The sequence below is a fragment of the Brassica napus genome, chromosome A6 (genome assembly GCF_020379485.1).
Source record: "Brassica napus cultivar Da-Ae chromosome A6, Da-Ae, whole genome shotgun sequence".
Classification (NCBI taxonomy): Eukaryota; Viridiplantae; Streptophyta; class Magnoliopsida; order Brassicales; family Brassicaceae; genus Brassica; species Brassica napus.
Window position 1 is genome coordinate 19,004,824 of NC_063439.1, and position 16,023 is coordinate 19,020,846.

General features: G+C 37.2%; 4 protein-coding genes across 4 annotated transcripts; 1 reads left to right on the forward strand and 3 right to left on the reverse strand.

Annotated features, from left to right (window-relative positions):
* Positions 1-3,484: 3,484 nt before the first annotated feature.
* LOC106348083 (probable methyltransferase PMT26) lies at positions 3,485-8,459 on the forward strand. Its single transcript, XM_048781941.1, has 9 exons — positions 3,485-3,764; positions 4,333-5,805; positions 5,880-6,029; positions 6,237-6,507; positions 6,639-6,749; positions 6,832-7,006; positions 7,104-7,376; positions 7,468-7,662; positions 7,741-8,459. Exons 2-9 carry the CDS (start codon positions 4,375-4,377, stop codon positions 7,970-7,972), a joined length of 2,838 nt encoding a protein of 945 aa, XP_048637898.1. The 5' UTR covers positions 3,485-3,764; positions 4,333-4,374; the 3' UTR covers positions 7,973-8,459.
* LOC106348084 (photosystem I reaction center subunit N, chloroplastic-like) lies at positions 8,257-9,294 on the reverse strand. The gene is made up of 3 exons (XM_013787739.3): positions 8,766-9,294; positions 8,545-8,670; positions 8,257-8,452 (listed from the first exon to the last, which is right to left on the reverse strand). The coding sequence occupies exons 1-3, from the start codon at positions 9,060-9,062 to the stop codon at positions 8,363-8,365; spliced, it is 513 nt and encodes a 170-aa protein (XP_013643193.2). The 5' UTR covers positions 9,063-9,294; the 3' UTR covers positions 8,257-8,362.
* A 326-nt stretch (positions 9,295-9,620) lies between these two features.
* LOC106347958 (glutamate--tRNA ligase, chloroplastic/mitochondrial) lies at positions 9,621-12,675 on the reverse strand. Its single transcript, XM_013787593.3, has 12 exons — positions 12,243-12,675; positions 12,047-12,168; positions 11,782-11,964; positions 11,529-11,647; positions 11,403-11,451; positions 11,192-11,293; positions 11,003-11,105; positions 10,834-10,897; positions 10,620-10,734; positions 10,435-10,535; positions 10,205-10,361; positions 9,621-10,110 (listed from the first exon to the last, which is right to left on the reverse strand). The coding sequence occupies exons 1-12, from the start codon at positions 12,592-12,594 to the stop codon at positions 9,877-9,879; spliced, it is 1,701 nt and encodes a 566-aa protein (XP_013643047.2). The 5' UTR covers positions 12,595-12,675; the 3' UTR covers positions 9,621-9,876.
* A 391-nt stretch (positions 12,676-13,066) lies between these two features.
* Positions 13,067-15,495, reverse strand: LOC106347959 (NAC domain-containing protein 82-like). The gene is made up of 5 exons (XM_013787594.3): positions 15,382-15,495; positions 14,598-14,903; positions 14,224-14,501; positions 13,708-14,136; positions 13,067-13,594 (listed from the first exon to the last, which is right to left on the reverse strand). Exons 2-5 carry the CDS (start codon positions 14,752-14,754, stop codon positions 13,424-13,426), a joined length of 1,035 nt encoding a protein of 344 aa, XP_013643048.1. The 5' UTR covers positions 14,755-14,903; positions 15,382-15,495; the 3' UTR covers positions 13,067-13,423.
* Between the last annotated feature and the right edge of the window lie 528 nt (positions 15,496-16,023).

Sequence of the window (16,023 nt, forward strand, 5' to 3'; positions counted from 1 at the left end):
GGGCGGTATCGTTTGGCGTGCGTGTAGCAGCATCGATAAGTCGTGGTGTAGGAGGTAAAATTTTCCGCGTGGCGAGTTATAGGCAGCAGCAGCGGCAATTTCCGATCATTGGCCTCTACAAAAGTTTAAAATCTTCATTCGCTCGGGTTGCTTACCCTTATCTAGTATTAGTGTCGGTTTTGGTTTTTTGGTATTGTAAGATTTCCCGGTGTGGGTTTAAGTAGCCGCTTTTATGTGGGCTTTTGTGGATGGAGATTGTTCATTTATCTCCGAGTTTATGTTTTGAGTCACTCTTGTGTGGGTTCTTGTAGCCATTTTCATGTGGGCTCTTGTGTGTTTCTTTTGAATGAAATAAATTACTTTTTCCTGGAAAAAAAAATATGACATAGCTTCTTACAAAAATATGACACATCTTGAAGTGAACTATGACATGTACATCTATATTTAATGTATATTTATATTTATGTAAGTTTTTATAATATAGTAATAAATCATACATCATCACTAAATTAAACATATTCAGGTATAATATTAAATAATATGATAGTGTAAATAGAAATATAGTTATATTTTACATTTTTTGAATACTTTTTAGTTTAAATTTTTATAATTATATAATTTTTATCACTAAATTTTTAATGAAATTTTTTAAAAAGTTATAAAATTATAATCATAATACTATTTGTTTTTTTAGGGGCAATTCTCTCTAGTAAACATTTTTAAGTTTTTGTCACAAAAACATCACTCAAAAAATAAAATGACCAAAAATGACCTAAGTCTAGATTAATTAATCTTTGGGTATAAATGCATATTTACCATTTAATAAAACTTATTTGGGTCATTTTTTTTTGAGATCTATTTTTGTGAAAATAAACTAAAAAAACTATCTAAGAGAATTTTTCTTCCTTTTAATATCTAAAATTTGTAGAAATACTAATTACTTTTACTTTTTGATAATTATCCAATTTATATTTTAATAAAAAAATTCTTAATTTTATACAATTTGATTTAATATATATTAACTAAAATAAATAGATGAAATCTATTCACTTTTTTGTTTTGTTTTTTGGACGACGCTTTTTTGTTTTTTTTTTCTGTTTTATCACATGTTGGCAATGTTTAAACTACATTCAAAACTAAGCGATGCCTGTCAAAAAAACAAAGTTATAATCTGACGAAGCTTTCAAAGGCCAAAACTATGGAGGTTGCAATATGCAGATAAAGATATAACCGTGTTCACGCACCACTAATTGGAGCGTATTTTGGGGCTCGTATTAAAAAAACAGGCCACACGAAACTAAAGTTCACCAGTTCAATTGCTAAAAAAAAGTAAAAGCTCCGAAAAAAAAAAAGACTTGATGAGCCTTGACAATTGTATCACTTATTGTGCACTACTTTGACATGTTGGAAACTTCATGAGACACCGACATGCAGAGCCGTGCTTACAGCCTATTGAAAAAGGCATTCGCCTAGGGCCCCCAAATTTTGTAAAATTTTTAGGGTCCCTAATTACAAAAAAAAAAAATTTACATGATATTTAATGTATTTTTTTAGTTAGATTTTTATTATTATTTGATTCTAAATTTGACTTATGTTTAAAATAACTAATTTGTGATCAATTTTACAATATTTTATATAAAACTATAAAGATTCTATTTCAAATTAACTATAAATATTTGATCCATATTTGTCTTCTTTGTATATATTATGAGTTAAATTTATTTTATATATTTATAGAATTTGATTAAAAATTTATAATATTTTGAATATATAGTTTATTGTATTTAATTTAAATGCTAATATTAAAATTTTTAGCAGCGACCAACATTTCAATCCAAAACGCTAAAAATATATAGTTTGGTTTTTAGTTTATAAAAGTCTGGTGCATAAAATTTAGAAAATGTTAAGGTAATATATCAAAACTTTTTAGTGTTATATATATATATATATATATATGTTTTTTCAAAAAAAAATTTTATATAATTCGAATTTAAATAAAAATATTTTCAAAAAAAAATCATGTAAAATTTTTTTAACTCGCCTCGGGCCTCCAAAAACCTTCGCACGGCACTGCCGACATGGCTACGTTCACTGTCCACTTTCTTACGGTAGCATGCTCGTTTAAGATCCACCAGATCCGGCAACACTCGTATTAAAAACAAAATATACTCAAAACATCGTTAATAGTTTTATACTATCGTTACATTGTTATTAACTTATCTGGATATGTCATAGATCATAAAGTTAAGTTTTAGATAAGATGTCGTTTTTATTAGGTGAGGAAAGTGTATCAAAGATGAGCAAAACAGAGCACATGCCTGCATGGGATAGTAGGTTATAAAACAAGCAAAGACGTGAACATTTGGGTCTCTGCGGGTTAAAGAAATTAAGAAACTGTAGGGATCGTGATTGTAACTTACGGAATCAATTTTCCCCTCTCAAGTTAAATAAATAAGTTTGGCAACATTGAGTGAGATTAAAGGGATCAGTCTCTAGAGCTTATTGGTCCTTCGCCTCCTTAGTCTTTACTTCACTCGTTTTCACGGCCAAAATGATTGTATGAGGTAATCCAAATTACTACGCTCAAACCCTCACTCGAATAAAAGCGATCGCTGGAACATATTAGTAATTGAAACTTGGTAGTATAATTTATACGTCACATGAAAATTAGTAAAACATGTCAATAGTTAACAGAGTCGTAAAAGGATAAACACTCATTTTTTAAACGATCAAATTTAGATAATTTGTAACTGGCTAGATTGTTAATTTCCACAAGTCTTTTTTCAATTCTAATTGTTCAAATAACGTAGCTGCGTTTTGTGTTTGTTAATTAAAATGGAAATTTATTAATCTACACAAGAGGTGACCAAGACGAAAGAGTAAATTAAATGAATGAAAGAAAGAGAAAAGCTAAAAAAGTGTGGATTTTTTTTTTTTTTTTTTTTTTTTTTTTTTTTTTTTTTTTTTTTTTGATTAACCTGGGGGTATCCCAGGCCCATGGAGAGGCCCAGACTAATCCCCAAGGGGAGGTGCAGCCCACGGATAGACCCTCTCTCCGGGTATTCAAATGGGCCCTAAAGCATGGGCCCATATCCGTGTTGGGTGACCAGGATAATTGTGACTTAGTTTCGCGCAGCAGGTGGATCGAACCTGAAACATGTTGGTGTCTCAGCCCCGTCTCCTTACCACTCGACCACAATCACCCGGTCAAAAAGTGTGGATTTTACTTTTAGCTAAAAACATGCTATAATAAGGAACACCACCCCACAACAACTTTGCTTTATTTTTACCAAAAAAACAGCTTTGCTTTGTTAAATATTATTATCATATGATGAGTATATACAATTCTGGTTAATATACAAAAATATGGTTAAGGTTGTGTAATAAGCAATTGACTAAACATAACCAAAATAATCTAAAAAAAGAAGATTTGAATAGATTTTCGACCACTACTAAATTCACGCCTGCTCCGTAGTTCCCTCTCTTCTTTCTCTCCGCGACTAATCGTCGTCAAGCATTTTTCTAAAATAAGTATTTTTCCCTCCAAATTGAAATCTAAATTAAAAATAAACACTTTTAGATCAAAACTCATAATCAAATCAAATATCTCTACTATATAAATAATACACTTCTCTCCTCACAAATCTCAAAAACCTCTCGAATTTTCCCGAGAAACTGACGGAAAATGGCTCCCTAGCTGAAATTTCGAGATTCAGATTCCCCCTTCTCTCTCGCCTTCTCACATTGCTTATCGCCTGTATCAGGTACGCTTTATACACATTCCTCATATTTTTTCACTCTGTGATTTTTTTTTTGTATTTGCTTAGTGATGATCTCGATAATGTAGAACAATGATTATTATACGGAGATCTGCTGTTTTTTTTCATTCGTCATCAAGCTTATAGGTTTCTTGTTGTTGATGAAGTTGATCTCAGCGCGGCGTCGTTTATTCCTCGTCGCCGGAGTAACTTCTTGAGTGTGTTTCTTTTGAAGATTTATGTGGCCGTGCGATAATCTCTTCTCTGTTCGTCTATATATATGTGTTTTGAACTGTAATCGCCAGAGCTTTAAGCAGATCTGGGTGACATTACCTTTGTTTCGATCTCTGTTTACATCTCAACTCGTTCTTATCCAGAATTTAATTAAACAAACATGCACAAGGATTGATCAAAAAAAAAAAAAAAACATGCACAAGGCCTCGCCGATTTGATTTATGCATCTGGAAGAAATATTATATAGTAGCTGACGTAGCCTTGTCTTGATATCTCTCAGGATATGATTTTGATTGCTTGCCTAACATGTGTGTTTCCTTGTTTCTCTCTATCTGTGTAGGCGTGTGTACACGTTTTGTTGTAGTCTATTGTTATTGGAATCATGGCACAAGTAAGGTACACTAGGTTAGATAACAGGAGGCCCTCCTCAAACTACTGTTCGACTGTGACTGTTGTTGTGTTTGTGGCCCTATGCTTAGTCGGGATCTGGATGATGACATCCTCCTATGTTGGACCCGCTCAGAACGTTGATGAGGTTTCTCTTGACACCAATGATGGGATAAAGAAACAGATGACCCCGCCTGCGGAGGAGGGTAATGTCCAGAAGTCTGAAGAGGCAGCTGGTGAAACACCTAATGAGGAAAAAAAAGGAGATGGTGATGCAAGCTTTCCTGAAGGTGATGAAAGTTCGAGCAAACAAGATGACCAGGAAGAGAAAACTAAGGAAGAGTCTACTTCATCTGGTGAAGAGAGCTCAAGCAAACAAGAGGACCAGGAAGAGAAGAAAGAAGAGAAAATTAAAGAGGGGCCTATTTCATCTGGTGATGAGAGCTCGAGCAAACAAGGGGATCAGGAAGAGAAGAAAGAAGAGAACACTAAAGAGGAGCCTACTTCATCTGGTGATGAGAGCGCGAGTAAACAAGGGGACCAAGAAGAGAAGAAAGACGAGAAAACTAAAGAAGAGTCTACTTCATCTGGTGATGAGAGTTCGACCAAACAAGAGGACCAGGAAGAGAGGAAAGAAGAGACTGCTTCATCTGGCGAGACAAAAAGTGAGACCGAAGGTGGGGAAAATAAAAACGATGACTCCAAGTCAGAGAATGGTGATGAAAATGATTTGGGTGAGAAAAAAGATTTGAAAGACCACCCAGATGAAGAAAATCCTGAGTCCAAGTCAGAGAATGGTTTTGATGGAAGTGATTTGGGTGAGAAAAAAGATTTGAAAGACCACCCAGATGAAGAAAATCCTGACTCCAATGATAACCAAACCAAACCCGAGACGGAGGACAACGAGTCTGGTGAAAACCAAAAGAAAACTACAGCTGATGAAAGTGAGAAAAAGTCCAGTGATGATGATACAGAGGCAAAAGGTGATAAAGAAACCAAAACAGGCAATGAAGGAGCTGAAACGAAGACCGAGAAGGAAAGCACCGAGACAATTGTGGAGCAAGAGAGTATAGCTAAAAACGAGACATCAGGGGATCTTTCGCCTCCTGTGGCACAGTTAGAGCTACTGAATGAAACTACCGCACAAAATGGTTCATTTACAACCCAGGCAACGGAGTCCAAAAATGAGAAAGAAGCTCAGAAGGGTTCTGGTGATCAAGTTGATTTCAAATGGACACTCTGCAATACAACTGCCGGACCGGATTACATTCCCTGTCTCGATAATGTGCAAGCCATTAAGAGTCTTAAGACTACTAAACATTATGAGCATCGTGAGAGGCATTGCCCAGTCACCCCACCCACCTGCCTTGTTCCTTTGCCTGAAGGATACAAGCGGCCAATTGAGTGGCCCAAAAGTCGAGAAAAGGTCTGCTGACTTTGTTCACTTTATCATTTATAATCTGTGAAAAAAACTAATACAAATATTTCTCGTTTATGCAGATTTGGTACACTAACGTCCCTCATACCAAGCTTGCTGAGTATAAGGGGCATCAAAATTGGGTTAAAGTTACCGGTGAGTTTCTAACTTTCCCTGGAGGAGGAACCCAATTCAAGCATGGTGCTCTTCATTACATCGACTTTATACAGGAGGTTGGTAATTTTGTTGTTAGAACGTCTGAATTGGATTACTGCTCTAAAATATAATCCTTTTTTTACCCGTTGTTTCTTATATGTATCCAGTTGTTTTCTACTCCCTTATTGTGTTAAATAATGTGAATTGGTTTGTACTTTGATTGCTTAAGGGGTAAATATTTGTGCTTATGGAGTTCCTCTTCTGATGAAAAATCTGCTTTACAGTCTGTCCCTGATATTTCTTGGGGTAAACGCTCTCGAGTGGTCTTGGATGTTGGATGTGGTGTTGCAAGCTTTGGAGGTTTCCTCTTTGACAGAGACGTGACCACCATGTCCCTGGCGCCTAAAGATGAACATGAAGCTCAAGTGCAATTTGCTCTTGAGAGAGGCATTCCCGCCATTTCTGCGGTGATGGGCACTACAAGGCTACCTTTCCCTGGCAGAGTCTTTGACATTGTTCACTGTGCTCGCTGTAGAGTGCCATGGCACATAGAAGGTAAGTGGCATAACCGCCATGCATGTAGCTTTGAATGGATAACTCCTCCCGGATCTTAACCATCTGTTTCTATTAAATTCTTTGAAATCTTTATTACCTATCTGATGTTTGTGTCCACTATACATGGACAGGTGGAAAACTCCTTCTGGAGCTTAACCGTGTATTGAGACCCGGTGGCTTCTTTGTGTGGTCTGCTACTCCAGTTTATCAGAAGAAGACCGAAGATGTTGAAATATGGGAAGGTTGTAGAAAAACGCTATCCTCCATCTATAATTTTTCTGAACATGTTTTCTCACATCTACCTCATGTTGGCCAATTTTGCAGCTATGACTGAACTCACTAAGAAAATGTGTTGGGAACTCATATCCATCAACAAGGACAAAATCAACGGAGTTGGTGTAGCTACTTACAAAAAGCCCACTTCAAACGAATGCTACAAAAGCAGATCAGAACAGCAACCTCCGATATGTGCGGACTCTGATGACCCGAATGCATCTTGGTAGGCCTTTCTTTTATAATATATGGTACCGTGCTAAAAAGAATCAGCCAGTGTACGTTGTATCACATACATGTTTATTGGGTGTGGTTTGTTACAGGAAGGTGCCACTTGAAGCATGCATGCACACAGCACCAGAAGACACAACGCAGCGTGGATCTCAGTGGCCCGAGCAGTGGCCAGCGAGATTAGAGAAACCACCATTCTGGTTATCAAGTTCCCAGACCGGAGTTTATGGAAAAGCAGCACCAGATGATTTCAGCGCTGATTATGAGCACTGGAAACGTGTAGTGACCAAATCATACCTTAATGGTCTAGGAATTAACTGGGCATCTGTTAGAAATGTCATGGACATGAAAGCCGTTTATGGAGGGTAAAGCAAAACAAAACAAAACATAATGTCTTTCATTAGAACCGATTTTAGACGCATCTTTAATGTTTGTGTGGTTTGGTTCTATTTGCAGATTTGCAGCGGCTCTAAGAGACTTGAAAGTGTGGGTGATGAATGTGGTTCCAATAGATTCACCAGATACACTAGCAATAATCTATGAACGAGGACTCTTCGGTATCTACCATGACTGGTGTGAATCTTTCAGCACTTATCCGAGATCATACGATCTCGTTCACGCTGATCATCTATTGTCCAAACTCAAACAAAGGTCTGTAGTGTAAGAAACAGAGTCTATGTTTATGATAACTAACTAAACAATCTCTCCTCTTTTTTTTGTACCTTACAGGTGCAATCTAACGGCGATTGTTGCGGAAGTGGATCGGGTTCTGAGACCGGAAGGGACACTAATAGTCCGAGACGATGCAAAAACCGTACAAGAAGTGGAAGCAATGGTGAAAGCAATGAAATGGGAAGTTCATATGACTTACTCTAAAGGCAAAGAAGGTTTGCTTTCTGTTCAAAAGTCAATTTGGCGACCCGAAGATGTACAAACTCTCACTTACGCTATTGCCGCTTGAGAACAAACTTAGTCCTGAGTCCCCACGCTTTTGTACGTAAACACACACACACACACTCTTATTAACTCGTTATATCATTTTTCCTTTTTGTCGTCTTTTAGGGTTATTCTTCCCATTTTTAGTGTATTAAGTCTGAGTTGAGTCGTTTGTCTGTACTACTCGCACTTGTTTCTCGTCTTGAAGATGCAGAACTTTCTTGAGGTCTTGTTTTGTTAATGTTAATACTTGATTCTCATCCAAAGTGATCTATCTATGTGTGCATAATAATCTTTCATAATACATAATTAGAGGTTAAATTGGTAGATTCAAATGGGCACGAAAACTTTGATGAATAAAGGGAGATACATTGTTGGGTTTATATAAGAATTGGATAACAAACAACAGAGTTCTTCACCATTTCCAGAAAACATTGGAACCACACTTGAACTTGTCTTTGCCTTCGCATTCCAACGCCAAATCTTCAGAGATAAATGGGACTTTCTGCAAATACAAAAGAACATTAACATCTCTTTAAAAGATTAACTACCTCCCAAGGAAAGAATGAAAAGAGGTTAAGTTTTAGAGGAAAAAACCTTTTGCTTGGCGAGATCTTGGCAACCAGTGAAATTCTCAGGGAACTTGCAGCTTCCGAATTGGACAGTGAATGCTCTCGCAAAGTTTGCTCCACTTGTTGCCAATCTCTTCTTATCATTCAGTTCCTATCATCACAAATTTCAACATAAACCCATTACTTTACATAAAGAGGTTTCTTTAGAGATGTCAACAAGATTCATAAAATGTTTGAAGAGTTTACTTTGTTGGTTTTGCTCTTCTCGAGGTATTCATCGAAGACGCTAGCATTAGCAGAAGCAGACACAGCAGCAGTGGAGAAGAGTGTAGCCGCTAAGAACACCATGGCGGATCTTCTTCCACCAGACCCATCAACATCATCACCACCAGCTCTTTGAGCTTTGATCACAGGAATTGTCTGTTTCTTCTGACCAAACCCAACTGAGGAACTCACCAAACCCACTTTCTGGTTTAGCTCTACTGAGCCAGCACCAGAGATTGTGTAGCTGGAGGTGAGAACACTTGAGTTCATGGCTGCCATTGAGAGTTTTTGGGGGTTTGATTGGTGGACTGGAGAAGGAGGAAATTATGTTTTAGTATTAGGATGATGATGACGTGGACGTGAATGAAATAAGGGATTGTGGTTGGAGTGTGGATAAGGTGAGATATCCCTTCAGTCCTATTGGCAAAAGTTATTACACAAAACTTGACGCTTTTAAAGTTTTTTTAGTCTTCCAGATTCTCTTTCAAGTGCTTATGTGATTATTAGCTTCACTTCAGTCCCCACTTCTCATCTAGATATCTTTATATAGATCTAGCGATTATTCAGAACCTATACGGAATTATTAGTTTATTTATTATATATTTGGTTTTTAAATTCAATATTTTGGCTTTTGTTTAATATTTATAAAATTATTTTGATAAATTATAACAAAAAAAACAGAAATCATATAAACTTACAGATTTACACCAATTTAAATTGATTTAGACCATGTTAAACTGATTCTTAAAATAGTTTAAGCCATTTTGAACCACTTAAATCGGATTTTAAGATTATCATTTCAGCTATAACCAATACCGATTTTTAGAACCGAACAAATTGTGCTTCTAAAAGAGATTATTCCATCATTGTGAGATTATCTTAAGAGAATGAAAACAAATTAAACAACAAATGTGAAAAAACAGCATAGAAAGCAAATTTAAACTGGCTTTAAGATGTTTCTGCTCTCTGGTTTGTTCCTAACTTCAGGCAAAAAAGGCAAGCTTGATCAAGAACAAAATACTCTACAAATGAACGAGAAATCAATCTTCGGGGTGGTCATTTCACCAACTAAAACGCAGATTAAGAAACTTTCTCAGGTAGATGCTGCGGCGGTAGATTCAAGAGGTACACTCTCGCTTTTGTTCAAAGCTTCCCAATCCATCTCCCTAAGGATCTTAAACCGTTCTTCCATGGACACAAACCCGGCCTGAGGAGCCACAATACCTGGACTCCCAGCTTTGGAAATCAGAACAATACTAGTGGCCATCTCAGGTCCATGGAGTTTACCCGTTAGCAACACACGTAGTGGCATGAAAAGTGATTTCCCCTGTAACCAAGAACAATCTCTTGTAAAGGTTTGTTCATTTTTAAGAGAGATGATGTTTTATCTGGTATAAAACTGGATCAGAGAGATGACTAACTTTGCGTTTCGTTGATTTGCCAAAGGCTTTCACCCATTTCTGCCAACCACTTTGTCCTTCTGCTAAAGCGCTTGGAATCTCACCGCTGTCATAAGCAGCTACGAGGCTGGCTGCTACTTCATGAAGCTTGTCTTCAACGGCGGGCTTAGCTTCAGGGCTGCAAAATCCATAAGAAGGGTTTATTGAAAGGAACAAGGCAATGCATGATGATCAAACGGTTTGATAGTTACCTAGCCAGTGTAGCGTGCAAAGGATATGAAAGCAAGTTTAAAAGTACGTTGTCTGAATCAGTCACCACGTCAATCCCATCCTTGAGAAGCTCCACAGCTTCCTGCACTTCCAACAATAAGCTCAAGCTCCGTAAGTCTATACAGAAAACATCTCTTGTTCTTAAATCCGTAACTAGAAACCTTACATCTACGAAGCTTCCCTCAGACTCCGTTAAGATGCCAGCGCTCTTCCATTGCTCACCAACAAGTTTTGTTAATTTTTCAGATGGAAGTGCCTTCAGATGTAGACCATTCATCCATCTTCCAGTTTATAGACATGCAAAATCGAAGCTATTTTATTAGCAAATAAAAAAGAAGAAGATCGGATTAATCATACAGCTAAACAAATTCTATGATCACCTTAACTTTGTAGAATCAAAAATCGCACCACTTTTGTTGACACGTTCAATGGAGAACTTCTCAACTGCAAATCACGAACAAACATGCAATCTTCAAGTCAGAAAACTGAAGGATGAAGATAAACTAAGATCATGCACTGTAAAGTTATAGTCAAACAAGAACGACTTACCAAGTTGCTCGAGTGTGAAAAATTCATTTTCAGTGCCGTCTCCCCAACCTAAGAGCGCCAAGTAGTTCACCATTCCCTGAGGTAGAAACCCCATCTCTCTGTACTGTTTTATCAACGTAACGCAGAAGTTAGATGATGAATCACCTATGAATCAAACGTGAAGTAAAGGCAAATAACAGCTTCAAACACCTGGCCTACAGAAGTTGCCCCATGTCGCTTTGATAGTTTACTTCTATCTGGCGCTAGAATTAGAGAAACATGTGCAAACTGAGGCATTGGAAACTCCAGAGCCTGCCATTGATTCGACAACACTAAATCAAATTATTTTTTCCTATATCTTCAGGATAACATAACTTCGTAGAGCAACTGAAAGAAACAGACATAAGCTACTAGTGCTTACCTTGTAAATTAGAGCCTGCCTTAATGTATTCGGTAAGTGTTCTTCCGCCCTGATATGAAATTTAAGGTCTCTGATCAAGACCACATTCAAAAATGTTATGAAAGGAAAAGACACTGGAGTATTAACCTTATGACATGTGAAATAGCCATGGTAGCATCATCTACCGTAACACAGAAGTTGTAAACAGGCTGGCCATTACTCCTCATCACCACAAAATCTCCGAGAGTATCCAAGTTCCAAGATACCTTCAAGACACTATCACACATTCTCAATAACAATACATCAATAGATAGACCTTTCTACAAGATCACAACGAAAGGTTTCAACTTAAATCTTATCTAAACCCTTGACAGAGAGAGATAGACACACAAAAACGTACCTCACCACGAATCAAGTCGTTAATTTTCAAAGAGCCTTCCTTCGGCACACGGAACCGGTAAGTAAAAGGCGTTCCCTTTTCTAGCTCTTGCTCTACTTCAGCATCAGAAGCGGTTGCCCATTTACCAGTATACACCGGAGGCAACTGTTTTAGCTTCGCAATCTCCTTCATCTTTACAAGCTCCTACAATAAACATTAAAGCCAACAACAGAGTCAAAACCCCTATAGAGACAACACGTTATTAAGTGAATTTTAAGACAACAACCTCACTGGAGCAAAAGCATCGATAAACTTGGCCAGACTCTAAAAGCTTCTCTGCGTATTGCTTGTAAAGAGCATTCCTTTCAGATTGTCTATAAGGACCAAAGTCTCCACCAACACCAGGACCTGCAATCTCAATCCAAATTTCAATTACACAAAACTCTAGTGTCTTAGCTCAGCATATGAAGTAAAGACCTTACCTTCATCCCAATCAAGACCTAACCACTGGAGATCCTGAAGAACAGCAGCTTCAGATTCACGCGTTGATCTCTCCAAATCCGTATCCTCAATCCTCAGCACAAACTTCCCTCCTTTCGACCTAGCGAAGAGGTAGTTGAAGAGAGCAGTCCTTGCTCCGCCCACATGGAGATTACCAGTGGGAGAAGGCGCGAAACGGACTCTGACAGAGTCACCACCGTTGCTGCCCGGCGACGAACACGCAACCACGGAGAAGCATCGCCGTGGAGATTGACGCCGTCGGAGGAAGGTGGGAGCGAGCTCCGGTAAGGACCTAACCCTAAGCCAGGGGGTGTTGAAGACGAGGCTCGTCATTGTTCGTTTGCGATTTTCAGAGAGGATAAAAAGGATTTTTTAATTTAATCGGACAAGTATGAAGAAAAGTCGTCTGCTTTCAATTACAAAAAAGCATAAATTCTAAAAGACCCCTTCTAACTTTCGTAGCTTTACATTTACATCCCTATATTCTATTTGACATCATAATGACCCTCGGTTATAACGCAAATTCGATCTATTCCAAAAATACACGTGGATAGTGGTGTGATGAAGGAAACGACGGCGTTATGTCTGCTTCTCGAAATGAAACTTTCTTTTGCATCTGTACACCCATTATAATTACTCGTTTACATTTAATATTTGTATCCTTTGATTACAGACTCATGATATTTTACCATTTAAGCTAAAAATCCATGGATTTGCATATAACTGCAAAAACATAACAACTTAATGAAAATTCCAATTCTTTCAATATAAATAATCTTTGTAGCCTTTGATTTCAGACTAATGATAGTGTAATGCGGCATTCTGATTTAAAGCTAAGAATCCATAGAAATACATAATTTCAAATGATTTTTTCCGGATACATAGATGATGATGATGATGAATGCTAGTTAAGGCAACACAACATAGAAGCTAGCTCGACATCTCAACAGCTGATGGTTTTAAGCTACTATTACGGAGTTTGCTAAAAAAAAAGCTAATACTACTACTTAGTCATGGTTTAGTTTCTCAATTTGTGCAAACTAGAGGTTGCGATAGAATAAACATTCTGGTTAAAGCTTCACAAATTTTTGGTCTCTGTTTCCATGCCAGCAAATCAACAAGGATTCTCAAAACAGCAATGGTTTTAAGTTTGACTATAGACTCATGAGTCACCAGGATGACCGCCCTGAGCAGCCGGAGGAGTAGATGGCTCAATCAGTTCCTCTATGCCTACGAATAGCTCATCGCTCAAGTCTTGTATCCAGCTCATATCGACATCTTCTAAGCAAACATGAGCTTCCTCCACAACAGGAACCTCAGTCTCCTGTCTCACCTGTAAATTTAAAAGAATACTCAGCCTTTTAAACAACAGATCAACAACCACTAAGATCATTATAAATTTAAAGACTAATCTTGGTTCATTAAAAGTATGATTTAAAGAGTTACCTCGTACTGGTTGTTGAGTCCGTCAAGATGTAAAGACTCGTCGTTATCAACAACAAAGAGATCCAGCATAGAATAAAAGTCATCATCATCTTGTACTGCATGAGGAACCTCAAGAAGAGGAGAAGAAGAAGACAAGGGAGTGTGAGCTACAACATCACTTGCTAGAGGTGGAAGCACTGTGGCGGCAGTTAGTTGCGGTGCATCAGAGACGACGCAAGATTCTGATATCACTCCAGTGATACAATCCTCAGGACGATGTGAGTGTGATGCGGAAGCAACTACACTGGTTTCTTTGTTAGGACCAGGATCAAGACTCTCTATATCTTCCTCATCACTCCAATCCTCATCCTTAAACGGAGCTCCATATTCAGATCCATGCCTTGGTCCAAGTCCATTCTTCTTAAAGAGTTTACAAATCACATAAGTATCCTGCAGATCACAACAACAACAACAAACATATTTTAACTATGTCTTATAACTAAAACATAAAAAAATTGCTTAATTAAGATTCATTACCTGAGGAATATTCCTCTGTTCCAATGTTCTGTCTTCAAGTCTGTACTCATGCATGACCCAGTCAGTACGTTCCCCACGAGGCGTCTTCCCGTAGTGAAAAATAAGAGTTCTGATTTTCCCAACGACCTCATCATTGTAAGTGACGTCTCTATCTTTCCCTGTGGTCTTCCAGTAACCAGATTCAGTAGAACGGTTTGCCTTGCCGCCGTTGGGATACTTCTTAAGCCTCGGACAGAAGAAGTACCACTTTAGATCTCCTGTCCTTAAGCATGACTTCTCTGTAAAAGAGATTTAAAGTCTTTTTGAGTTGGATGAGTAACCAAACCACATACAGAAATTAAAAAAAAAAGAAGCATGAGAGTTTAAGGTGTTACCGGGTAAATCAAGTGGCTCGAACTTGTAAATGTCGACCTCAGCAATGGCATTAGTCATGAACTTTTTCCCAAGAACTTTTCTCTTCAAGTAGTATCTTACAAGTTCAACATCAGTGGGATGAAACCGAAAGCCAGGTGCCAAGCTATTTTTCCCCATTGCAGAGAAACTAAAAAATCAAAATCGAATTTTGCAGGGTTTTAAGTCCAAGTCTACTGTTTGAAGAAGGAACACCACACACAAGCTCTCCCTTTGCTCATATAACCATAGTCGCACGATGGATTCTTCTTGCAGATATCAACTGACATCTGATGTGTAATATGAAGAGAACAAACAAATAAACATTTGTTAGACATTGAACACGTACATATAAAAGAAGAGAAACTTAATTAGTAAGCAAAGTTCATTTTGATGGAACAACAACATCTAGGGTTTTTGATTGCATAAACTGATCAACTTTGTAAGACAATAAGCTTCAAACAAGTGTCACTAAACGAGCAGACTTGGAGAAAATCAAACTAATTCTTATAAACCCTAAAACCCTGCAAAATTCGATTTTGATTTTAAGCAACAAGAAGATGATGTCTCAGCAAGACCCTAGAAAATAACTAAGAATGTCGATTTTGATCGTGAAATCTCTTATAAAAACAGTGTAAGTCCACTTTAGACTAAACCCAGAAATCATAAGCAGAGTAAAATCTTTGGAAACTGATAGTAAGGAAGACGAGAGATCACACTCGGATCATAAAAAAAAAACAGAGAAGATAAAGAGTATCGAAATCGCACCCGTGGAGAAGAAGAACCGGAGGAACAGACAACTGGTGGTCGGAGCGAGAGAAGAGAGAGAGAGAGTAGCTTGAAAGAGAAGCCAGAAGGAGTGAGAGAGTGTTGTGTCTTGTTAGGGTTTATAAACATCTAATTACGCGTTTTATTAGAGAAAGTTTAGGGTTTCATTTTGCAAAAAAAAATAAGAAAAGAAAAGAAAAAAGAGTGAATGTTTTCGTGTGTTACGTACTAACCTCCACTAAGCTATAACATTTTTATTATTATTTTTGTAACTGAATTTTTATAATTATTAGTATATGAATTATGGGTTTTGTCAATCCAAGAAAAGGATTTGTCAAACAAACAAAAAAAGATGCATCTTAAAACAAAAATTAGATTGGAAATGAGTACTATACTCCAAATGCTAATCTTATTTTTTTAAAGCTTGACTAAGTATTATTGTTTTTATATAATTGGATTAAAATTCAATGTATATTAGTTGATAAGTTATATAAAATGATGCTTATTTATTATTGTCATCAGTTTATAAAATAAAGTTATAGTACTTTTGTAAAATATCTATCTAAACCATATAGCATGATGAGTGTTTTAAAAAGGAAAGTCTTGTAATCAAGAAACAAATAAAGAGACAAATGAGCACAT